This window comes from Lepidochelys kempii, chromosome 17, assembly GCF_965140285.1.
Source record: "Lepidochelys kempii isolate rLepKem1 chromosome 17, rLepKem1.hap1, whole genome shotgun sequence".
In the NCBI taxonomy this organism is placed as follows: Eukaryota; Metazoa; Chordata; order Testudines; family Cheloniidae; genus Lepidochelys; species Lepidochelys kempii.
The window spans coordinates 20,448,945-20,474,654 of NC_136396.1; the positions used below are offsets into that span (position 1 = coordinate 20,448,945).

Genomic DNA, 25,710 nt, shown 5'->3' on the forward strand with positions numbered 1-25,710 from the left:
GCCTTCAATCAGACAAGGCTACAATTTGGGTATTGTCCAATTCCTCCTTTTTTTTAGACAAGATATTGCACAATAGGCAGTTCTTGCAGCTTCTCAGGTTTTCACTCTTTATTACAGAAGTTTCAATGGGTACTAACTGCAGATTTTTTTGGGAATGTGTGGCAGCCAAACATATCAGAGATGTGATTTAAATATTAATTCCTACCTTGTTCTCTGCAGAATCCAGCATCAGCTTAAGCCTTCTATTGTATTTCATTCTCCGATAACTTAAAATTCTACTCCCTCCTAAGTGGAGGAATGGAAAGATCTAAAATTGAGGCATTGCATCCTGTAATGCAATTAGTTTTTACTAATGCCTGGTCTAAGCATAGAGTTATGCTGGTTTAACCAAAGATGCAATTTTAAACCAGATTAGTTTAAATGGGTCTAACTGTGTGTGTGGAAGCTCAGTAAAACTAAACGGATATAACTAGTTTTAAACTGATATAAGTGTGTCCACACAGGTGTTTGCACCAGTTTAAATGGGTTTTAAATTTACATTAAATCAGTGCAACTTCTGTATGTAGATAAGCCCCACAATTTCAGTGCTTGCAGTAATCTCATTTTTGAAAAGGAAATCAGTAAGGACACATTAAAAATCACACATGCATTGAAAAAAACCTCTCTCTTACTACAAACACATTATGTAATTAAAAGTGAAAAATTTTAAAGTGAATCACGTAGCTGAAGTCAATGTACTTAGATCTACTTACTGCGGGGTACACGCTACGCGATGTCGACTGGAGATGCTCTCCCGTCGACTCCCCATGTGCTGCTTGTTCAGGTGGAGGACAGGAGTCAATGGGAGAGCAATCTGCTGTTGATTTAGCAAGCCTTCACTAGACCCTCTAAATCAACCGCTGATGCATCCATCGCCGCACGTCGATCCCCCGGTAAGCGTAGACAAGCCCTGAGACTGCAAGATTTTTTGACATGGACTGTATAATCCTATATCTCTCAAAAGATTCTAGCACATTGTTGGTGCTGTGTTTAAAATAGTAATGGCTTTGCTTTCCTGGCAAGCCCTCTAGTAGCACAAAAAACAAGTTATAAATACTTCTCTAATAAAGTTAAATTCAAACTTTAAAGTACCGTGGAAAATAGTCTCGTCTCTTACTCCCCAGTACTGAAGGAAACTGTTTTGTCAAATTTTGTACCCTATCAGAATAAAAGAAGTCATTTTTTTTTCAACCTGGCCTTTAAAAACATACCAGCCAACTACCCCAAACCCTCAGTTACGAAGCACTAATTTCTGGTGTATGTACATAACTGTATGATTGATAAATATTGGAAGACTTAAGACTTACTCCTACTCCCATCTACTTCAGTGGGAGTAGTAGTAGACCTCTAGCTTCTCATTGCTGTATTCACTCTGAAGTATAACTTTATTCTGTCTACAAAAGTCCTTTTGTAACATGGCCTTTCTTACAACTGTTTGCAAACACATACTGAATGTACAATATACAGACCATGGTGTAACTTAAATCAGTTTATGTCTCAGGAAACAGTTTCAAGTGGAGCATTTTTTTATGTTCCAGTAGTACTTAGGAAATTCCCACGTTCTCAGGATTTGTTTGTCTAAAATTGTACACTCTAATTTTCTAGGATTTTAACTCTTCTGTCTCTGTAAAACATTTGGTTTCAGGCATTTTACATTCCTTGGTTTTCACAATTTTCTTCCGACAAGACAACCTTTTTATTAGTCTTCTATAAGATAGTACTTACTTACATAATCTAAAACAGTTATGTCTCATACTGTTAAATTTATTTGTAATTATTTGTGTGTGTGTTACTTTTTCAACTGACACATCCACCAAGGTCAAGTAAATCTGGTGGTATAGTATGCCAAAGGCAAGCAATTAATAATTGTTTCCATTAATTTTAAATACGATCACCTTCTAGAATATAGAGTTGTTGTATCACTGTGAATAATACCGTGGCACCAGGCATTTAGTGGGAGTTGTTATGTTAGCTAGTTAGCGCGTCACAGGGGGAATCTAGCCCTTGTAGTCTTCAATGGGGGTACTTTTACTTTCTGCAGCAAAACTAAATTACAATGAACTGTGCTCCGTACTTTTCCTCTCAGACTATAACAGCTCATTAAAATAAAAGGGACCAGGAATCCTTGTGCCACATGGATAGAATCATCATTGCTGTTATGACTTCTCTTCTGTCTCATGGAAGGCTGCTTTAGGTATGATCAGCAAGTCCGTCGTTGCTGGTGCTTCAGTGATGGCACAGCGTCTAGTATACGTCGGTCATTTGAGCTGCGGTTTACAGAAGTTCAAATTCCTAGGAAAGAGTTCTGTTAGTAAGGCAAACCTGGGTTTTCCCCCTCCCCGATTTTTTTAATTTTGACATTTCTGAAGAATTGAGTGAATTTACATGCACCAAGTGAACAACATAAATTCAGTCAAGCCGTCATCTGATAAACTAGATGTGAAAATGAATTGATAAAACAATGCTTCATCTGACAGTTGAAAACCTAACAGTATTTTAAGTAATCACAGCTGAAACTTAACTGTTAGCAATCTGTTTGCAAAAGCACCCCACCACCCCTATGGCCACACAACAACATCACAGTGAGGGAATAAGGCTTACCTGGTGTTACAATCCAACACTGCAATACTAAAATTGGGGTGAAAATTAATGTACAGGATACATGAAGGGCTATTTGCTGTATTGTGTATTATGTAAAGCAGAAATCACTGAGTAGACTTTGCACTCTGATTTTATTATCAGCTCTGAGTCATTGTACTGTGTAAACTTTAGTCCATTGCTGAAGTAATATTTGCCAAAGATATGTCACAAGTTTTGCCAGTTACTCAGCTGGAAACCTGATGACTGTTTCTCATGTGGTGCAGTTATCTGAAAGCGATCTCCGCATTCTTCTTTGTACGGAGAACTTAATGGGAGCTAAGCTTGGACATGTTTTGAAATTTAAAAATACTATATTCTTTATGCCAACTCCATGTACTCTTTGTCCTTTAACCAATGCTTTTCTTTCCTTACTTTTGTACTGCTGCTCAGGCGTATATCTGTATCAGCAAAACTTGTAAGTTTAGACAAGCTCAGAGAGAAGATACCTGCTACTGTGGGGCTTTTAAAAGTGATAGACAAAACAGATAAGATCTAATGGCTAGAAGTAAAAATCAGCAAAATTTAAACTGGAAGTAAGATGCATATTTTGAACAGAGAGGGCAATTAATGACTGAACAGATTACCAATGGATCTGGTAAATTCTCCATCACTTGGAGTCAAAATTGGATGTCTCCGTAAAAAGTATATGTTAGTTCAACAAGAAGTTGGTTGAGCTTCATGCAGGAATCATTGAATTAAGTTCTGTTTGTGTTATGCAGAAGGTCAGGCAGGAGGTTATAATGGTAGCTTCTGGCCTGGAAATCTATGAAAAAGCATAGGTAACTGGATTCTAAGTTTAGTTACCATACACACAAAATAATCAAGATGAAACCTGAACCTTATCTTTGAACTATTCTGCTGCCAGCTGGTCTGTTTGTCAATGTCTCAGCAAGGGCAAATGTTCTTTACTTCCATTCTTTCCTTTTTTTCTAGTTCACTGTGGTTTGGCGAGGCTAGGTGGTGTTGTCTTCATTAGCAAGTTATATATTACTTTATTCCTTAGTCCAAACACCAGTACAAATAGATTTACATTTTTTTCATAGATTCATAGATATTAAGATCAGACAGGACCATTATGATCATCTAGTCTGACCTCCTGCACAACGCAGGCCACCGAATCTCACCCACCGACTCCTGCAATAAACCTCTCACCTATGTCTGAGCTATTGAATTCCTCAAATTGTGGTTTAAAGACTTCAAGGTGCAGAGAATCCTCCAGCAAGTGACCCGTGCCCCATGCTGCAGAGGAAGGTGAAAAACCCCCAGGGCCTCTTCCAAACTGCCCAGGAGGGAAATTCCTTCCTGACCCCAAATGTGGTGATCAGCTGAACCCTGGGCATGTGGGCAAGATTCACCAGCCAGATACCCAGGAAAGAATGCTCTGTAGTAACTCAGATCCCACCCCCATCTAACATTCCATCACAGGCCATTGGGCCTATTTACCATGAATAGTTAAAGATCAATTAATTGCCAAAATCATGTTATCCCATTATACCTTCTCCTCCATAAACTTATCGAGTTTAATCTTGAAGCCAGATAGGTCTTTTGCCCCCACTGCTTCCCTTGGAAGGCTGTTCCAGAACTTCACTCCTCTGATGGTTAGAAACCTTCGTCTAATTTCAAGTCTAAACTTCCTGATGGCCAGTTTATATCCATTTGTTCTTGTGTTCACATTGGTACTGAGCTTAAATAATTCCTCTTCCTCTCTGGTATTTATCCCTATTTCAAGGTTGCAGCATGTTTGACTAGCTTCATTTATTCCTTTTTGCCACATAAACAGTCTTTCATTTTCTTCTAATTTTTATGTCTGTATTTCAAAGATTTTTTTCACCTTTTTCATAAGAACTCTTTGAATTTGTCTAAGTTGTGAAAAGAAAAGGAGTACTTGTGGCACCTTAGAGACTAACCAATTTATTTGAGCATAAGCTTTTGTGAGCTACAGCATCCGATGAAGTGAGCTGTAGCTCACGAAAGCTTATGCTCAAATAAATTGGTTAGTCTCTGAGGTGCCACAAGTCCTCCTTTTCTTTTTGCGAATACAGACTAACACGGCTGCTACTCTGAAACCTGTCTAAGTTGTGAGTGATTTAAATTGGATATGTACAAATATTGTGCATAAAACTAATTTGTCCAGAAGATTAAGTTTAACATCTTGGAATCTTTACCTATCTCTCTTTCTGTCTGAGAGCATACCCTCTTTTGGAGCGGTTTTTGTTAGCGTGTTAATGAAAACTTTCATGCTATGGGTTTACTCTGTTCCATGCCAGAGTACAGTCTGGAATATTAAAGTTTATAGAAAAATCCATCATTCTGACCATTGGAAAAACAGGTTGATTTCATATTGAGTGGCAAGATACTGTACCTACTGTCCTAGTCAATTTGTTCCTTTTCTCTTGAACTTCCTGCTCAGAGCTGCTGTTGTCGTTTCAATTTATAAATCAAAACTGAAGGTTCATTCATTTTTCTTTGCAAAGAATATTCATTATCACACTAATGTTTAGAAACTAAGTGACTTGAGATGTCTTGGCAGGCAAAGGCAAGATAAAAGCATTTCTTGGCCAGCTACCAAGAGGTTACATACTACTGACCCTATATTCTAAAACCGCTGCTAAAATATCCACTTCTGCTAGCTAAAATTAACTGAGTATAACCTTATGAGTTTTCTGCACATGGTAAGGGTATTGATCTGAATTCTGAACCACATAATCTACTAAAATGGAAACCTTAATGTGAAGCAGATCTACTTTGAACAATGTCTATGGGAGCATCATAGAATCACAGAAATGTAGGGCTGGAAGAGATCTCAAGAGGTCATCAAGATCAGCCCCCTATGCTGAGGCAAGACCAAGTAAATCTAAACCATCCCTGACAGGTTTTGTCCAACCCGTTCTTAAAAAAATCTCCAACGATGAGGATTCCACAACCTCCCTTGGAAGCTTATTCCGGAGTTTAACTACTCTTAGAGTTAGAAAACTTTTCCTACTATCTAACCGAAATGTCCCTTGCCACAGATTAAGCCCATTACTTCTTGCCCTACGTTCAGTGGACATGGAGAACAGGTGATTGCTGTCCTTTTTATAACAGTCCTTAATATATTTGGAGACTGTTATCAGCCTTCAGTCTTCTTTTCTCAAGACTCAACATACCCAGTTTTTTTAACCTTTTCTCACAGGTCATGTTGTTTTTGTTGCTCTCCTCTGGGCTTGGACCAGTTTATCCGCATCTTTTCTAAAATGTGGCATCCAGAATTGCGTAAGAATCAGCTAAGAGCATCAGTACTCTGGCAGCTCCGTACTATTTGCTGGGGTTTACATCTGGCCTGCTAAAGCTTCAGAAGCCGTTTTAATATAGAGTAACTCCTCTCTTAACGTTGTAGTTATGTTCCTGAAAAATGTGACTTTAAGTGAAACGATGTTAAGTGAATCCAATTTCCCCATAAGAATGAATGTAAAAAGGGGTTAGGTTCCAGGGAATTTTTTTCACCAGACAAAAGACTAAATTTTATTTTATTTAATTTATATAAAGCAAACAGTCTCTCTCTCTCTGTATATATACATACACACACAGTATAAGTTTTAAACAAACCATTTAATACTGTACACAGTGATGATGATTGTGAAGCTTGGTTGAGGTGGTGAAGTCAGAGGGTGGGATATTTCCCCGGGAATGCCTTAGTGTTAAATGACGAACTAGCTGAGCACTCAAGGGTTAACACGTTAATGTAGCCTCACACTCTACAAGGCAGCACAAGTGGAGGGAGGGGAGACAGCATGACAGAGACACACCGTGTGTGTGTGAGAGAGGGGTGCGCATTGCCCCTTTTAGTACACTGACACCCTCCCCACCCCCCCACAGCAAGCAAGGAGCAGCTCCAAGGCAGAAGGCAGGAGCAGCACATGGCAATGGTGGGAGGGACAGCTGAACTGCCGAGGTAGCTGCCGCACAGGGAACTTAAGGGAGTGGGGAGCTGATGGGGGGCTGCTGGTCCACCCTGGTGCCAAGCCACCACCAGCTCGCTGCAACGGGCTGCTCTTTCTGCAAGCAGTGGACAAAGCAGACGGCTGCCAAACAACGTTATAAGGGAGCATTGCGCAACTTTAAACGAGCATGTTCTCTAATTGATCAGCAACGAAACAACGTTAACCGGGACAATTTTAAGTGAGGAGTTACTGTAGTCTCATCTCTTCTCCCCTTGGAGTTTGACAGGCAGGTTCCTGAAGATGATTTTCAAATACTGCATTTTTGCTGATAGTTTTGTTCTTTGATGTCCTTTGCAGGAAAGAGAAATCTCTTCCCTCCCAACCTGCCTCCTTTGAGGGCAGCCCCTCTCTTTCTTTAACACAAGAATTTTTCTTGCTTATCATACTCTTGGGTCGCTACTACTAGGGTATTTGTGCATCTCCCTAATTGCAGCAAATTCTGTTTCTTGTGGTAAATTAGCAGCAAAATTAAACTTTTGTGCTTTCTTATAATCTTATGGGTTGATGGAAACCCATAACCAATTATCACTATTTGTGGTGTTACATTAATGGCTGTCATTTACTCTTACTCATTTCTCTTAAACCTGGGAAGCAGCTTCTTAAGAACCTTACAGTTCAATGAACTAAAGTAACTGTTAACTTTTTCATATATAGAAGCTATTCTTTCAGACTTTATCAGCTAAGCAGGTTTAAGGATCTTCTGAAACCACATCCGAGTCTTATTGTCAACCTTCTGATAATGCTAGAACAGAATGTAGGCTTAATAACATTGAGCTCAGTCTTTGTTTCTTCTGGTTTGCTCATTCCTTCTTTGCAATATCTGAACTGGTGCAAAGTTTGAGTGAGTTGGCCTATCTTTTTAAGAAAAATAAATCAGGACAAACCGTAGACATTTGTATATGCTGCTACTGTGGGTGGCCTCAAGTTCACAGGAGTCCTTATGGGCTTAATGTGGATGTAGTTTTTTAATCTCTTGTGGAGGCTATGAATGCTTCTTTCAGTGTTCACAGGGTTCATATCTTGGGTCTGTAAACCGTAGGATCAAATTAAGACTCTCAAAACAGCTGAGTCATTCCATAAAATAGCAAAATTGCAAAAATGTTGAATTTCCAAAATACATAACTTCTAACAGAAATGTAATGCTCTGAAATTAGAGTTCAGAAAAAAGCATAGGTAAGTTCTGATGTGTATTTTATTTATAGTCTGTGCATTTATAGCCATTACCACTGGATACTGTGGTTTCAATTTAAGGCTAATACACATGATGAAGCTAAATACCTTCTGTATTATGACTTTGTACTATGGACTGCTTTTGTTAGACTGTATTCCTTGAACACGAGGTGTGTTTTCTTACTTTGGAACAAGTACCATGAACATATAATATAGAATGCTGGACTAACTACAGCTCCTCCACTAACATACTGGGACCTCAGACCTTACACCATGTCAATAACCATTTGTCCTGCTTTTTGTTGGTCATTAAACTTGTTTATAATTTGACATAAAAACTGTGTAAGGTTAAAAACCTTCTGGCACCAGGTTTTACACATACAGTTGTAAACCAGTCTGTATTGTTTATTAGCCTAAATGACCAGGTTATTTTTCAGTATGGTAGTTATCCCCAAATATTTGTTATATGGGATATACCGCCCCCACCCTCCGTTTCCCATGGTACATTCCTATTTAAAAACGTCTGGGCAAAAATAAAGCAGACTAGCCCCCTCAGCATATTTCAGAACAGCTTCAAATGGTATAGAAGTAAAGTCTGTGCACCTACACAAATAGATTATTTCCGTGGAAGTTAGAAAGAACAGGCTGTCAGCACGAGGTGATGTATGTAGACATAAGCATAAGAGACTAATTCAGTTAACCTGAAAATTTAAAAATCGCATACATTTGCTTTTTCATCTAAGGTGAGACGTCTAATTGCTGCTCTAAGTGTATAATTCACAGCATGACACACTGTATGAACTGTTTCTCCTGTATCATCAAGACTCTTGTTTTCTATTTGAACATTAAAATTTGCTGAACCTGCAAGCTTATGTTGTCATGCTCAGGCATGTGTCCACTATAGCGACAGTGGTAACTTTGATAGACCAAATTCACCTACACTTTGAAAGGATTAAAGAGTCCAGTAAATCTGCAGATTATTGGAACTGCACCAAACTTCAAAAGCCTCCTTGTTTAAGTACATCAGCCCAACAGGGCTGATTGTATAAAACATTCAAATACTATGTTAGCACCTCATGCCAAACACTCCTCAGAGCTTGTATTGATTCACCAATTTCCAAAGTATGGTTTAATCATGTCATAAAATGTTATGTAGGGAACATGCACAAACAGCCTAGCTAAGAAAAAAGGTTGACTCCAGGGGTTTGGAAAATCGAGGAAAATTGAACTGGCAGATACCAATGTTGACAGAATCTGGGAGATTTCAGGGGGGAAGCTTGCTGTGAATCAGGGGTGTGGAGTGGCTGCGAGGGGAGCTACTGAGAGTTGGCAGGGAGCAGCTGGGAAGGGGTGTCCTGGCAGTTCCTACTGCCATTCCTTGGTGCCCAATGCCATGTGTTCCCTCTTTCCGTTGGCAGCTGGCACAGTGATGCCTCCTTGTCCCTGATCCCAGTGGCTGACACGTGTGCTCCTGCCCCTCCCTCAGGCCAGGTGCCTATGCCAGGACCTGTGGTGGCTGGAAGGCGTGGAGAGGAGAGCAATCCTACCTGCTCCTTGGCGGTTGGCCTAATCTGCTCTGATCTCTCCTCCAGCTTCCGTGCTTGCCTCCACCAGATATTGGGCAGAAGTATACCTGAGCCCCCCAGTATTTCCATTGTGGGGGTGTTAGCCCCCCGCTCTGCCCCCTGCTTTCCTGGTTCTGCTGCCTCTGGACAGAATAGGCTGAAAGATTTAAAAGAAGCGTAAAAGTATCTGTCTGTTAACTATAACATGAATGCAGCAAATACAGGGTGGGAAGCAGAGTGTATTCCTTATGCTAGTGACTGATGACACCTAGCATATGGTCTGAGTGCCCAGAGGAATGTTTTCAGGCCTATGTGCTTAGTAGATTACAAATAAGTATGGAAATGTTATTGCAGAAATGGTTTTGCTCCAAAAATACTGAGAGGAAGCATTCCCCCTCCTCTCTTTGCTCTCCCCCTCTGTTTCCACACTGTTTCCTCAAGGAGTCTAGGTGGGGGGAGGGATAGCTAAGTAGTTTGAGCATTGGCCTGCTAAACCCAGGGTTGTGAGTTCAATCCTTGAGGGGGCCATTTAGGGATCTAGGGCAAAAATTGGGGATTGGTCCTGCTTTGAGCAGGGGGTTGGACTAGATGATCTCCTGAGGTCCCTTCCAACCCTGATATTCTATGATTCTAGGGGTATATCTCTTACCACCAGGGCCCAAGCAAATAGATACGTAGAGACATTCATAATTTCTTATCAGTTAGCTCCCCTGTATTCAACTGTGTTTCTAAATAAGTTAGCAGAGGTTAACACTGATTCACTGTCTGGAAGCTTACTGAGTGCAGGACGCAAATTAGGGTAGCTGTCTGTTTCCATTTCAGCTGAGTCCAGCTGAGTTCATGGGCACCGACACTGCCTGTTCTTGTCTGTTTACAGGCCTGCAGCTGTAGCTTTATATGTGGAGCCAGGCTGTCGAGAAAAACCAGCTAGGGTCTCGCTGTTAATCTTACACAAGCACCATGTGAGAGAGAACACGAGTCTCTAATATCTTTCTGAGGGAGAAATTCACCAGTGCCTCTAACCTTTCCCTTACTCCCTACTGCAAAGTAACTGAAAACTGCCTCACTCGGTTGTAGCTCCATAGTGTAATACAAATGACTGTTCTGCGATCATAGAGTTCTGAACAATGCCCATGCACAACAGAGTGGAATTTAAACATAGTCTTCCTCCTGCCCTAACGAGAGTCTCCGAAAAATGTCAGTAAAGTCCATTCTGAAACTCTGCCCGTGCATTTTCATTAAGGGTTTAGAGCATGTTGTGTGTTGCAGATATGTACGTTTTTGGCCTACGCCTGCAGTTGGTAAGAGAAAAGATCTAGTCCCCTTGCTACTTGCTGTCAAGTAGCTTAGTTAGTGAAGGAAGCATAAACATTTCAGTTCGTGCCCGGCCCTCACTTTGGTAGCAAATATGTGGCTTCCAGTACGTTATTTAACTTGTGTTTTTTCTCACCCTTTTAGTTATTATGTGGGCAACCTGTTGTAACTGGTTTTGTCTGGATGGACAACCTGAGGAGATGCAGCAGCGGCCGCAGCAGGGTGCCAGACCCCAGGCGTATTCCAACCCAGGTTACAGCTCCTATCCTTCTCCTACAGGTTCTGAACAGAACTGCAAGGCATGTGGGATGCACTTTGAAAATTCCTCCAGGAAGGTAAGGGGTGAATTTAGCCACTGATTTGGGCACCCATTTGGTTTGACTGACATACACAATCTGACTCCCAGATCATTTATTTACAGAGTCACTTTCAAGAGCCTGCAAAACACACAACCAAAGGAGGCCCTTGATTTAGGGACATAATGTATAGCAGAAGACAACTTGCCTTGCTTCTTTATTTCCTAGTTGCTTTCACAATTAGCTGGCACAAATGAAAATAACCAACAGTTCTTGTTAGCGCACAGTAGTCATGGCTGTACTGGATGCTTTATTAAAGGACAGCAAGCTACTTATAATCAGTTAAAGGGATACCACTTTAAAAATATGTTACCTACTGTTATTGCAATGACCACCTAGGGTTACTGAGCTTATTTGTAGATTGTTCAGGCATTTGACAGCAATTCATGTTGTAGTCTGTTTTTCCTGGTCGTCTTGTGGGCCTTTACACAGTAATAGGGGAGAAGAGAAAACGTTTTAAAAACTGGAAAATGCCATTGCAAAACCACAACAATTAGGCAGGTGTAGTACCTGAAATCATAACTAAGTTATTTTCAAATTGACTCTTTAAAACTCTTTAAAACATTTAGTCCTCAGCTAAAAAGCCATCACTGTTTATAGGGAGTGAATTGCCAGTTTAGTGTTCATCCCTGAATTTCTGCACTTCTTTTTTTGTTTTGTTTTACTTGTTATCCCGTTTTGTGTACTAGATCCTTGTGCATTGCAGCTGCCAAAACTATTGGTGTCACAAGATTCAAAATTAATCAGCAGCCTCTGGCCAGGGAAATGATTTAAATGGGGAAGTTCCTAGAGTGCTTCCTGAAAGTCTTTAGGAGCTGGTTAGAATCCACACTCCATGACACAGCCAGTATTTGATCTGTACCATGTTCTCAGAGTTAGGGTGATGAATAAAGAATGGAGGCATTTGACCTGGATAAATTAAACTTTTAAAAAACTCTATTTTAAGGTACTGCTTCATGACATAGTCTTCAAAAAGAGCTATAAAACCTACAATCAGCTCGGCAACTGCTAAGGAGTCATATTTGTTTTGGCTTTACCCCTTTTCAGGCATTGGAAATTTTGGACTGGGAAATTCATCGAATTTGACTTTGCATTTTTAGCCATGTTTGGATGCTCACATGTGTCTGGGAGAAGATAACTCTTGATAAAGCTGCTTTACCTGTCTGCCCGTAGAGACAACATGGATATGTCTGGTTTTGGTATTGTTATATTATGAGAATCTTACATTGCTTAAGAAACTATTCTAAGGATTAAAATTTTGGAAATAAATTTTTTTCGTAAGCAGGGTTCAGGCATATATGTGTACTCAGAACTCTGTTCTGAAAGTAGGCAGTTTATCTGTGTATAGTACTTTATACCACTACACTAGGCATCCTCTAAATATGTCCCCAGTAAGAGAGCATCTCTCTCTACAGAATACATGGCAAAAGAATTATTGAGAATCAAACTTTGACTCTTTTCCACAACAGGGAATAAAAGGTGAGGAATAGGTAATTTTTGTCAGCACAGTGAAAGATATGAATGAGATAGGCAGCCATAGTTCCAAGGGTGGTACATTATTGGTGGTAATAAAGACTTTATCTCTTTGCAAAAATCTAATCCACGAACAATGGAACCCTGATTTTTTTAAATGTGTATTTTAATAGAATCCATCCTGAAATTGATGGCCTACTACTTGAATCCCCATCAATAGCATCCCACAGAGTTGGTGGCCAGTTCACTGAAGGTAGAATTGTTTACTGATTCACACTTCTTGAGTTACTTATTCTCCACAGTGAGACTTTGGACTACCCATTTGCTCCATAATTTATTCAGATTTGTGCTTCTAAATAAAACCAACAAGTGTATGTAGTGTCGTGAAGATAATATTTTACTCATTTGTTTACCAAGATGTCATTAATGTTGTCTGGTCTAAGGTGATATGACTTCAGGCCACCATCAGGGAAATGAATTAAAGGATATATTAGAATCTGATTCTGCTGCAACAGGATCACAGAAAAAAACCAGTTACTCACCTTTGTAACTGTTGTTCTTCGAGATGTGTTGCTCGTATCCATTCCAATTAGGTGTGTGCGCACCGTGTGCACGGCCGTCGGAGAATATTTTACCCTAGCAACACCCGGTGGGTTGGCTGTGGAGCCCCCTGGAGTGGCGCCTTCATGGCGCTTGATATATACCCCAGCGCCCCCTCATTTGATTCTTGCTGGCTACTCCGACAGAGGGGAAGGGGGGGAGGGTTTGGAATGGATATGAGCAACACATCTCAAAGAACAACAGTTACAAAGGTGAGTAACTGTTTTTTCTTCTTCCAGTGCTTGCTCATATCCATTCCAATTAGGTGACTCCCAAGCCTTACCTAGGCAGTGGGGTCGGATTGAAGCAATGTGTGGATTGTAGGACTGCTCTACCAAACGCTGCGTCATCTCTGGCGTGCCGGATGATGGCGTAGCGTGAAGCAAAAGTGTGTACCGAGGACCAAGTCGTGGCTCTGCAGATCTCCTGGATTGGCACCTGGGCCAGGAATGCCGCCGCCGAAGCCTGGGCCCTTGTGGAGTGAGCAGTGAGGGGCGGGGTTGGTACGCTGGTCAGATCGTAGCAAGCGTGGATGAAGGACGTGGTCCACGAAGAGATCCACTGAAAGGAGACTGGGAGGCCTTTTATCCGGTCCGCCACTGCAACGAAGAGCTGGGTCGTGTTCTGGAACTGCTTCGAATGCTCAATGTAGAAAGCAAGGGCTCTACGAACATTGGGGGAGTGCAGCTGCTGTTCCTGGTGACTGAAATGCGGTTTTGGATAAAAAACCGGAAGAAAAATGTCCTGGCTGATATGGAAGTCTGATACAACCTGGGGAAGAAAGGCCGGGTGAGGCTGAAGCTGCACCTTATCTTTATGGAAGATTATGTAAGATTGTTCCGAGGTAAGGGCTCTCAGCTCAGAAACACGCTGCGCCGACATGATAGCAACCAGGAAAGCCGTTTTCCAGAAGAGGTAGAGGAGGGAGCAGGTGGCCAGTGGCTCAAACGGGGGCCCCATGAGTCTGGAGAGGACCAGGTTAAGGTCCTATGTGGGGACTGGCTGTCAAACTTGTGGAAAGAGATGGTTCAGGCCCTTGAGGAACCTGCCAACCATGGGATTGGCGAAGATCGAGCGGCCATTCGCACCGGGTGAAAAGCCGAGATGGCCGCAAGGTGAACTCTGACAGACGATGCTGCCAGGCCCTGCTGCTTTGGGTCCAGGAGATACTCCACAATGAGAGGCACGGACACCTGGAGAGGGGGCGTGTTGCGCTGAGTGCACCAGCATGAAAACTGCTTCCACTTAGCCGTATGCGTAGCCTGAGTGGAGGGCTTCCTGCTGCCCATCAGTACTTGCTGTACAGGTTCCGAACAGAGACGTTCTGAAGGGTTCAGCCACGCAGCATCCATACTATGAGGTGGAGTGTTCACAGGTCGGGATGGCAGAGGCGACCGTGACCCGGAGTAATCAGGTCGGGAAGAGGAGGCAATGGGACTGGAGTGTCCACAGAGAGCTCCAATAGCACAGGGTACCAGTGCTGCCTTGGCCACGCCGGAGCCTCCAGAATCACTTGCGCCCTGTCCCTGCGAACCTTGAGCAGGACCCTGTGCACAAGGGGGAATGGGGGAAAGGCGTGAAACAATCGGCTCGTCCATGGGAGTAGGAAGGCGTTTGTGAAAGAGCCCGGGGAGTGGCCCTGGAGGGAGCAGAACGCCAGGCATTTCTGATTGCTGCGGGAGGCGAACAGGTTGTCCTGGGGAAACCCGCACCTTCGGAAGATTGGGTGGATGACATTGGGGTGGAGTGACCACTCATGGGAGTGGAAGGACCTGCTCAGGTGGTCCACCAGCGTGTTCTGGAGCCCAGGTAGAAAGGACGCCACCAGGTGAATGGAGTGGGCTATACAGAATTCCCACAGTCAAACGGCCTCCTGACAGAGGGGGGAGGAGCGGGCCCCTCCTTGCTTGTTTATGTAGAACATGGCTGTGGTGTTGTCTGTGAGGACCGGCACACAACGACCCTGCAGCCACTCCAAGAAGGCTTGACAGGCAAGGAGCACCGCCATCAGCTCCGGGACGTTGATATGAAGGGAGAGTGCGGACCAGGGCCATATCCCTGTGTCTGAATGTCCTCGAGGTGGGTGCCCCATCCCAGGGCTGACGCATCCATGACAAGGGATAAGGAGGGCTGCGGGCTGTGAAAAGGAACTCCTTCACATACCGCCTGGGGATCTAGCCACCAGAGGAGGGAGGTCAGGACCCGCTCTGGGACGGTGTCCCAACCTGGGCGATAGACTGATATCAGCCAGGCCTATAATGGGCGGAGTTGAAGTCTGGTGTGCTTGGTTACATACGTGCATGAAGCCATGTGGCCGAGAAGACTCAAGCAACTTCTTGCCAACGAGGCTGGGAAGCTCTGAAGGCTCCGGACGAGGGCCACAATGGCCTGGAAATGAGCATCTGGAAGGAGGGCTTGTGCCTGCACGGGTCTAGAACCGCCCTGATGAATTCTATTCTCTGGGTCAGTTCTAGTGTCGATTTTGCGACAAGAGGCCTAACCGACGAAATGTGTCTATAACCAAGCAGAGGTAGGAGTGCACCTGTTCTCTGGTGCTCCCACGGATAAGCTAGTCGTCGAGGTAAGGGTATACCTGCACCTGCTGCCGACGAAGGAGACCAAAGGGAAGGGCTGTGAACTGATGATGTTCGCGGTTGACCACAAAGTGGAGGAAGTATCTGTGCGCCAGATGAATCGCTATGTGGAAATACACATCTTTCATGTCGAGGGCGGCGTACCAGTCTCCAGGATCCAGGGAAGGTATGATGGTGCCCAAGGAGACCATGCAGAACTTCAGCTTTACCAAGAACTTGTTGAGTCTGCGCAGGTCCAGAATGGGTCGAAGCCCTCCCTTTGCCTTGGGGATTAGGAAATAATGGGAGTAAAACCCTCTGCCCCTTAGCTCCCTCGGGACCTCCTCGATCACCCCCTTGGCGAGGAGCATCTGAACCTCCTGAATAAGGAGTTGCTTGTGAGAAGGGTCCCTGAAGAGGGACAGGGAAGGACGGTGGGGAGGAACAAAATTGGAGAGAGCATCCTGCTTCCACCATGTGGAGGATCCAGTGGTCTGTGGTTATGCGGGCCCAGGCATGGTGGAAATGGGATAAACGATTCAAGAAGGGTGGGGTAGGATCCTGAATGAGGTCCGGTATATCGTTCTTGAGCGTCCCTTCTTAAGGCCTGTTTTGAGCCTGAGGATGGTTCAGACTGGCCCTGACCTTGCGCAGACGGGGGTTGGAGGGCTTCCTCCTGCCATTACTCCCCTGTCTCCTATACAAATCCTGCCTCGGTCGAGGAGGGAGTTGGAGCGTTATTGTTGTGGCTGCTGCGGTTTGAAGGGCTTCCGCTGGGTAGCCGGTGTGTGCATGCCCAGGGACTTCATTATTGCCCTTGAGTCCTTAAGCGTTTGTAGCCTGGAATTGGTTTTGTCCGAAAACAGGCCCCCTCCATCAAAGGGGAGGTCCTGCAGTGTTTGCTGAAGCTCCAGTGGCAGGTAGGAAGCTTGCACCCAGGAGATATGCCTCATCGCTATCCCTGAGGACAAAGTGCATGCGGCAGAATCTGCAGCATCCAGCAAGGCCTGCAACAAGGTTCGTGCCACTATTTTGCCCTCATTGATCAAGGCCCCAAACTCTTCTCTGGACTCAGGAGGTAATAACTGCTTAAATTTCAGCATGGAGTTCCAGGAGTTAAAATAGTAATGGCTCAGCCTGCTGATTAGTGATCCTGAGCTGAAGACCCCCCGCAGAATAAACTTTGTGCCCAAACAGATCAAGGTGCCTGGCGTCCTTTGATTTGAGAGCTGGGGCCTGCTGGCCTTGCCATTCTTTCTCATTCACTGACGCTACCACTAGCAAACAAGGCTGTGGGTGGGCGAACAAATAATTGTACCCCTTTGAGGGGACAAAGTATTTGCGCTCCTCTCCCTTAGCAGTCAGTGGGATGGATGCAGGTGTTTGCCAGATTGTTCTGGTGGTGGATTGGATAGTCCGAATAAGGGGTAGGGCTACCCTTGATGGAGCTTCTGCTGAGAGAATATCCACCACCAGGTCCTCCACCTCTACCACCTCCTCCGCTTGCAAGTTTATGTTCCGCACCACCCTATGCAAGAGGTCTTGGTGGGCATGGAGGTCTATAGGAGGGGGACCCGAGACTGTAGTGCCTGCCACCGCCTCGTCGGGTGAGGAGGAGGAGGAGGATACGGGGGGGGGAGAGGGTCATCTAGGGCCTCTTGCGGAGCTGGGCCCAGCTGTCCTGTGCCAGTGACCTCAGGGCCCGGAGCAGGAACTGCTGTTAGAGGAGGTCCTGCAGCGGGAAGAGGAGCCACCATGGTCTCCATGCCTCCCGGGGCGGCGGCTGAGTGGCAGTAGCCTCTGGCACTCGTGGCTCAGACGGGGCTGAGCGAGAAGCCCCAGACAGAGCACCCTGTGCTTGGTGGTACTCCCAGTGTGTCCAGAACAGCCATTGGGTGGACCCTTGAGCAGGACCCTGCTCTTGTGCCTGCCAATGCCCAGCCCCTGACTCCAGGTGGCTATGGTCCCAATGGCGGCAGTCCGAGAAGCGCGACCCTGCCTCCGATCCCGAAGAATGGGAAATGGAACAGGAAGGCCACGGTGGTGCCGAGTGGATCTGCACGGGGTCGTGCCAACGGGGTGAAGTGAACGGTGCCACAATGCTGTGGAGCGGCGCCGGTATCTGGAACAGTGCCTGGATCTGGACCTGGCTCTAGACGATGAGCGGCATTGGGAGCAGCATCGGGTCCGGCATCTGCTCCTTGACGGCAACCAGTGGGCAGAGTGGTGCCGGGACTGCGAGCGGGAACGGTGCCGAGAACGAGATCAGTGCCGTGGCTCGACCGACGGTGCCGATGGGTGGATCAGGGCCAGCTTGCCTCGGGACGGTGCCACACATGCAGTACCGGTGCTTTGGCATGAGGCTATGGGGATGCCGATGCTATCATGGCAATAAGGTCCCTTGCAGTCGCAAAGGTATCCGGGGTGGATGGCAAATGGACCTTGACCACGCTGCGTACCGGGGAGTCCAGGGGTACCGGACTTAACGGCTCTCCTCCCAGGGCTGGAGTCCACGGTGCTGAGGCCGTAGATTGTGCCCCTCGACATTCCCCTGTGGGACGCGCCTCCAGAGGCGGTTCCAAGGAGGCTGGCCTCTGTGTCGGCGGGCCAGCCTTTGCTGGTTTCTGGTGCCACTTCTTGTCAGGAGAGTGGGAGTGGTGCCGGGCCGATGATGTCGGCTGCGGTGCCGGGGAGCGTCGGTGCTGCGGGTCTCAGTCACAGTCCAACCGTGGTGCTGCTCCTGCTGGAGCGCTGGGCACCGAGGCGCTCGGTGCCGGATCTTGGCGCGCCGCAGGAGGTTGAGGCCTGTTTGAGATGAAAGTCCCGCTCCTTCTTGGTCCGGGGATGAAAACCCTTGCAGATCCTGCACTTGTCTGCTTGATGAGACTCCCCCAGACACTTCAGGCACAAGTTGTGTGGGTCGCCCACTGGCATGGGCTTAGAGCAGAAACTGCAGGGCTTGAATCCTGGAGCTTTGGGCATGAGCCCAATAGAAAATCGGGGAGGAGAGGAAACCCCCCCAACCCACTAATCCTAACTAACTACAAGTATAACTATGAGCGATTATAAACTATGAACTATTATAACTAGCAACTGTAAGTGCTAGCGAGAGTGGAGACCAGCAAAGCTGAACTCCACAGTTCCAATGGCCATTACGGGTGGTAAGAAGGAACGGAGGAAGCGCCGGGTCGGCTGGGGTATATATCAAGCGCCATGAAGGTGCCACTCCAGGGGGCTACAAAGTCGACCTACCAGGTGTTGCTAGGGTAAAAATTCTCCGACGGCCGTGCACGTGGCACGCACGCACCTCATTGGAATCGATATGAGCAAGCACTCGAAGAACTCTGTATCCTATCCTAGGATGGCTGAAGCAGTTACTTTGAACTGTGATACCCAGTTAATATTTAAATCAAGCCACTTATATGTAAAACATAATGAATATGAAAGCGAAGTCCTTTCAAATTGGAGGCCATACAGATAAATGAATTTGTTAGAAGTGAGATTCAACAGAACGTTGACCTCTCAAAAAATATATTTTTTCAGGGTATTCAACCCCCTTACCACATATATATCAGTCCTGATACATTGTTAAATGGATCAGGGCAGAGAACAGTGAAGACGGTTGCAATGAGGCAAGTGTGGACATTTTCTTTGTATCTAATAAGATGCCTTTATATAATCATTGAAGCATCTTTAAAGGACATTCAATTGTTCTTGGTAGTGAAAGCAATCTTGTCTTCCTTATTCTCCAAGCTAACTTCTGATCCTGGCTTTCTGTTTCACAGGATGACCATTAATTTAAGTCAGGCTTCGCTGATTTTATATTTTTTCCTGCTGGTAGCAAGGTAGACCAGGCATTCTTCTGGGGCAAGGTCAAGTTCTCCTTGCTGCCTCCTCTTCCGCCCCCTGAGAAAGGTTTACGTGTCTCAGCCACTGGCTGACATTTTCAGGAAGGCCATTTTCTCTGAAGAATACTTACTGGAAAAGCTCCTGGCAAGCTCAGGTGTAAGATATAAAACAATAGCTCTTGTTAAATCTTGAATGTTGGCATTGACTCACTTTTATCTCAAACAAAATGATGTGCCAAGTGAATTGAATAGGAATTCTATAATCTCTGGAACCCTAGTTGTTAGTGCAAACTGAACCTTTCACAATTTAGAGCGTGCTGTCAAAGATTAAGTTCTAGGCAGTGTTTTGATTAAAATATTATAAAATTAGCTGATAGGTTGGCATTTGTGACAGATATGGCAATTCCCTGCAATATCCTTGAAAAAAACATATAGAATTACATTTAAATATATTTGGAGTCCATTGTATTAAATGCAAAGGTTATGTATTATTCTGGCCTGAGACTATATGTAACTTCTGTAGAGAGATGTGATGTAAGGCCTGGATGATCAAAGGACTATATTAAACAATATATGTCAGACAAGAATGGACTTTTGAGACAATAAACATGAAATGAATTTCCTGGGAAGTATCTACAGAGAGGTGAATGCAAATTCTCCACGGCCAGTTATACAAAAATGCAGCCTTTTGAAGCTACGCCCTGAGAAGTGGGCCTTTGTCTGCTGATCATCTGTTACATGAGGCCGAGATCAAAGGCGCAAGCTGTATAAAGGGAAGACTGGTTGTTCTGGTTCTGAAGTAAGGCTGTTATGAACTTGTAACCAAAGGAATAAACCCTTTGTTGGGTTTGAAGGATTGACTCCTACCAGAGACCTTGTTGGAGTTAAGGGCTGATCTCTGCTTAGCTTTTTAGGATGCATATAGGTTATTTTATTATTTTTAATATATTTTCTCTAATGCTTTCATCTTAAAAATAAACACACTTGCTTAGAGAGAGCTGTGTGGTAGCTTGTAATGGTTGTCAATTACAGCTGTTCATAGCCTTCAGAGAGAAAGCAAAGCACCCTGGCCTGTTGTAGGCACTCTGATTTGCTGGGGAACTCAGTGTAGGTACGCAACTGCGCAGTCCTGAAAAACCTTGGTTGGGAGGGAGGGTGGACACGCACCTCTCTCGGGAGAGGTGATGACTGAGGAACTGGGAACCTAGAGCAGGTGGGCTTGAGGGACCATGGAGGGGGGATACAGGTTGTTGCCCTGAACTGTGACAGGGTTATTGTTGCTGATCGCTTGCTGAGATCAGTTAGATGATGTATCTCTTGTACTATGCCCCTGTGGTAGCTGAACACCTCTGTGCTCCGGAGTGTTAAATGCAGGGACATTCTAGGCGAAGGGTCCTCAGCTGTGGAATGAGGTCCCTCTGCTGTTCCTTCAGAGCCAGTCTGCCAGGTTTTGAGTGTGGTGAAAAACTCAATCTTTTCAGATACGACTACCAGATGCTTCTAAACTAAAGCATTGCATCTCCCCTCTAATCTTCTCTGATGGCTAACTGGAAGAGGGAAAGTATTGGCCACAATAGATGTTCTCCATTAATATTTGTGTAATGTATCCAGATGCCCCTGTGATGAGCACCCCCACTGTAGGTTGTTAAAATAGGGATTGTTCGCTCAACTAATCTAGATGGTGCACAGACAACACTCCCCATCTTTGCACTGAACAGTGTTACATTGACTAGATCCCTTCAGGAGTCCAGTGTCCAACAAATCAGACCAACAGTAATATTTTATATTAACAAGTGGGGGGAGGAGGGGGAAACTGGTGAAGCTGGACAGTAACAAGAAGGGTTTCTTCAGGTATGTTGGCAACAAGAAGAAAGCCAAGGAAAGTGTGGGCCCCTTAATGAATGAGGGAGGCAACCTAGTGACAGAGGATGTGGAAAAAGCTAATGTACTCAATGCTTTTTTTGCCTCTGTCTTCATGAACAAGGTCAGCTCCCAGACTGCTGTGCTGGGCATCACAACATGGGGAATAGATGGCCAGCCCTCTGTGGAGAAAGAGGTGGTTAGGGACTATTTAGAAAAACTGGACGTGCACAAGTCCATGGGGCCGGATCAGTTGCATCTGAGAGTACTAAAGGAACTGGCAGCTGTGATTGCAGAGCCATTGGCCATTATCTTTGAAAATTCGTGGCGAACGGGGGAAGTCCCGGATGACTGGAAAAAGGCTAATGTAGTGCCAATCTTTAAAAAAGGGAAGAAGGAGGATCCTGGGAACTACAGGCCAGTCAGCCTCACTTCAGTCCCTGGAAAAATCATGGAGCAGGTCCTCAAAGAATCAATCCTGAAGCACTTACTTGAGAGGAAAGTGATCAGGAACAGTCAGCATGGATTCACCAAGGGAAGGTCATGCCTGACTAATCTAATCGCCTTCTATGATGAGATTACTGGTTCTGTGGATGAAGGGAAAGCAGGGATGTATTGTTTCTTGACTTTAGCAAAGCTTTTGACACGGTCTCCCACAGTATTCTTGTCAGCAAGTTAAGGAAGTATGGGCTGGATGAATGCACCATAAGATGGGTAGAAAGTTGGCTAGATTGTCGGGCTCAACGGGTAGTGATCAATGGCTCCATGTCTAGTTGGCAGCCGGTGTCAAGTGGAGTGCCCCAGGGGTCGGTCCTGAGGCCGGTTTTGTTCAATATCTTCATAAATGATCTGGAGGATGGTGTGGATTGCACTCTCAGCAAATTTGCAGATGATACTAAACTGGGAGGAGTGGTAGATACGCTGGAGGGCAGGGATAGGCTACAGAGGGACCTAGACAAATTGGAGGATTGGGCCAAAAGAAATCTGATGAGGTTCAATAAGGATAAGTGCAGGGTCCTGCACTTAGGACGGAAGAACCCAATGCACAGCTACAGACTAGGGACTGAATGGCTAGGCAGCAGTTCTGCGGAAAAGGACCTAGGGGTGTCAGTGGACGAGAAGCTGGATATGAGCCAGCAGTGTGCCCTTGTTGCCAAGAAGGCAAATGGCATTTTGGGATGTATAAGTAGGGGCATAGCGAGCAGATCGAGGGACGTGATCGTCCCTCTCTATTCGACATTGGTGAGGCCTCATCTGGAGTACTGTGTCCAGTTTTGGGCCCCACACTACAAGAAGGATGTGGATAAATTGGAGAGAGTCCAGCAAAGGGCAACAAAAATGATTAGGGGTCTGGAACACATGAGTTATGAGGAGAGGCTGAGGGAACTGGGATTGTTTAGTCTGCAGAAGAGAAGAATGAGGGGGGATTTGATAGCTGCTTTCAACTACCTGAGAGGTAGTTCCAGAGAGGATGGTTCTAGACTATTCTCAGTGGTGGAAGAGGACAGGACAAGGAGTAATGGTCTCAAGTTGCAGTGGGGGAGGTTCAGGTTGGATATTAGGAAAAACTTTCACTAGGAGGGTGGTGAAACACTGGAATGCATTGCCTAGGGAGGTGGTGGAATCTCCTTCCTTAGAAGTTTTTAAGGTCAGGCTTGACAAAGCCCTGGCTGGGATGATTTAATTGGGTATGGGTCCTGCTTTTGAGCAGGGGGTTGGACTAGATGACCTCCTGAGGTCCCTTCCAACCCTGATATTCTATGATTCTATGACTTTCCTGCCAGCAACTCACCTTGTAGTTTAATGGACTTGAATTACTTTTGTCCTGCATAGGAGTGTTCTTCTCCTGAGACAGATTGTGTGCTTTGGTGAATAGGAATCTTGAGACCTGATTTACGATCTGTACTGATTATGTGATAACCTCAGGATAGGTATAAAGGGGTGGAGATGATTCTTATCTAGAAATGTTTATGGGAGGAGGTTTTGCATCTTTCCATCGAGCCCCATTAACAGGTCTTTTATGAAGTTCCAGAACACCAGCAGAAGTCCCACAGATGTCACTGGCCAGGGATTCAGCTGGATATTTACCCTTCAGTAGGGTAAAATGGGGGAGCAGTGATCTAGGTTGAGAGGGAGCTTATTTAAGAGGTATAGTAGTCATACCTCTCAAGGCATTATCCACGAGAAGAAAACATCCGAACAGATCAAGCTCAAAAACCACACCCTGAATTCCTGTTCTAAAACAGCTGACTCAGAGGCGTGAATCTATAAATCTGCTTTCTTTGAACTTTATGCACAGTGGAGTTGAAGATTTTCTCATTCACCATAAGTAATTCATAAAACAAAAAAGAGGTTTTTTGTGTTTGGTTCAAGAGTTTCTATCTCTTGCTTTCAAGCCCAAGTTCTGATTCCTTATTGCTAAGGCTACGATTTAGTCACAGAGGGTGCGGAAGTCACGGACTCTGAGACTTCCAGTGACCTCCATGATTGCAGCCTGCAGCATTTAGGAGCCGCAGAATCCCCCATTGTCCGTGAGGGGCAGAGTGCTGCAGGGTAAGTGGCAGGGCCCCTGGAGCTCCAAGCCACCACAAGTGGTAGGGGAAACCCAAAGCTCCTGGCCCCGACAGGCAGCAGGGAACCCCGCAGCTCCTGGCCACCGCAGGCGGCAGTGGAAGCTCCAAGCTCCTGGCTAACGGCAGGCGCCCATGGAGCTGCTGTAGGCCCCCCGGAGCGGTGGGCAATGGGGGCAGCTCGCGGCTGCCATAGGACCCCAGAGCTGTGGGTGGCAGGGGCAGCTCGCGGCTGCCACAGGTGGTGGGGGCAACCTGCAGCTCCCAGGAGGGGGGGGACCCAGCAGCTCCTGGCCGCCGTGGGCCCTTGGAGCTGTGGGTAATGGGGGGCCCCTTGAGCTCTGATATCCAACCTGTGGTGGGGGACCCTGGAGCACCTAGCCACACATACAGCGGGCAGGCTGTACGGGAATCCACAGATCCCCATTTTGTCACAGATGTTTTTAGTAAAACTCACGGACAGGTAACGGCTTCCGTGAATTTTTCTTTATTGTCTGTGACGTGACAAAATCTTAGCCTTACTTACTGCATAGCGCTAAAGAGTCTGGACGGGAGTGCAAATTTATGGTGAAATCTAAAGGAAGAAAGCCAGTGACTAAATGGATGTGGGAAACAGGGGGATTAGTAATAGAATACAAATCCAGTTCAAGTTTGTAGTGATAGAAAATGATCTAATGGCTGATCTGTCGCATAGGCCACCAAAGTTTGGTCTCAGTCCAACTGCCAGTGGAGAACTGATCCTGACACAAAAATCTCCTTCGTAACTGGCAATCTCAAGAGAAGGGCAAAGTACTGAATCAGCTTGCTGAGTCACACCCTAGAGGTGGTCACTCTTGAGGTTAAGGTAAACTGCCAGACTTAGGAGGGGACCGAAAGTTTGTACATTACTGCATACGCTGTACCTGTTTTGTAGAGGGGAAGTGTCCCAAGTACGGCTGACCTGGCACCTTTTACTAGCACTGAATCCATCCATGCATAAAAAAACAAACAAAAAGACAAACAAAAAAACAGGAGAGAAGGAGGACTCAAGTGACTGTCCTAATGATGATCCTATTGTGAGTGCTCTCACCTGACTTTCAGAAATGCTGAACAGAGTTCCAGCTGTCAGCAGGAGCTGTGAGTGTTCAGAACCTCTGAAAATCAAGCCCCTGTGCCCAGGGTGCTGAGGGTAGTAGAAAAACTTAGATATGAACAAACAGAACTTAAACATTAAAATTGGTTTTGATGCTTGAAGCCGCCAGGCTCTCAGAAGAGCTCAGATGTTCCAAAATACTTAGCACCCAGCCACTGTCATTGTGACGTTGAAGGCCAGGTTCTGAAGAACTTACCTTGTTGCCAGTGTGCTGGGCTCCTTTGAAAACCTTGCTACTTATTTTGGAAAATAGAAGCTAAATTATTTTGAAAAACTGGCCATTGTTGTAAAACTTCTTCTTGTTTCCTTTCCTCGTGGCAGAGGCCTCCCCCAGCAGATAATTTATGCATGCTACTGTTTACATTTTTAAACCAGCACACACATCTGATTTACTTCGGAAAGTCTGTTCCCTTATAGGATAGTGTGGCATATTGCCGGCACTACTTTGATGGGTCTCGCGCTTTCTCTTCTTGGGGGGGTTCAGGGCACCGTTTCTCACCCCTGAACTGGGGTATTAACTGCCCCACTAGTGTCCTAGAGGAGGGGAGTGGAGAGGGAGGGACCCGGGCCCGCCCTCTACTCCGGGTCCC

At 45.4% G+C, this 25,710-nt stretch overlaps 1 protein-coding gene across 9 annotated transcripts in view; it reads left to right on the forward strand.

Moving 5' to 3' along the window:
• RFFL (ring finger and FYVE like domain containing E3 ubiquitin protein ligase) overlaps positions 1-25,710 on the forward strand; it is a 49,297-nt gene that overhangs the window by 15,017 nt on the left and 8,570 nt on the right. For all 9 annotated transcript variants that reach the window (XM_073315555.1, XM_073315554.1, XM_073315561.2 and 6 more), the window contains one exon: positions 10,853-11,043. In XM_073315555.1, coding sequence (XP_073171656.1) covers positions 10,858-11,043 — 186 coding nt within the window. In that variant the 5' untranslated portion in view covers positions 10,853-10,857. The remainder of the gene's footprint in view (positions 1-10,852; positions 11,044-25,710) is intronic.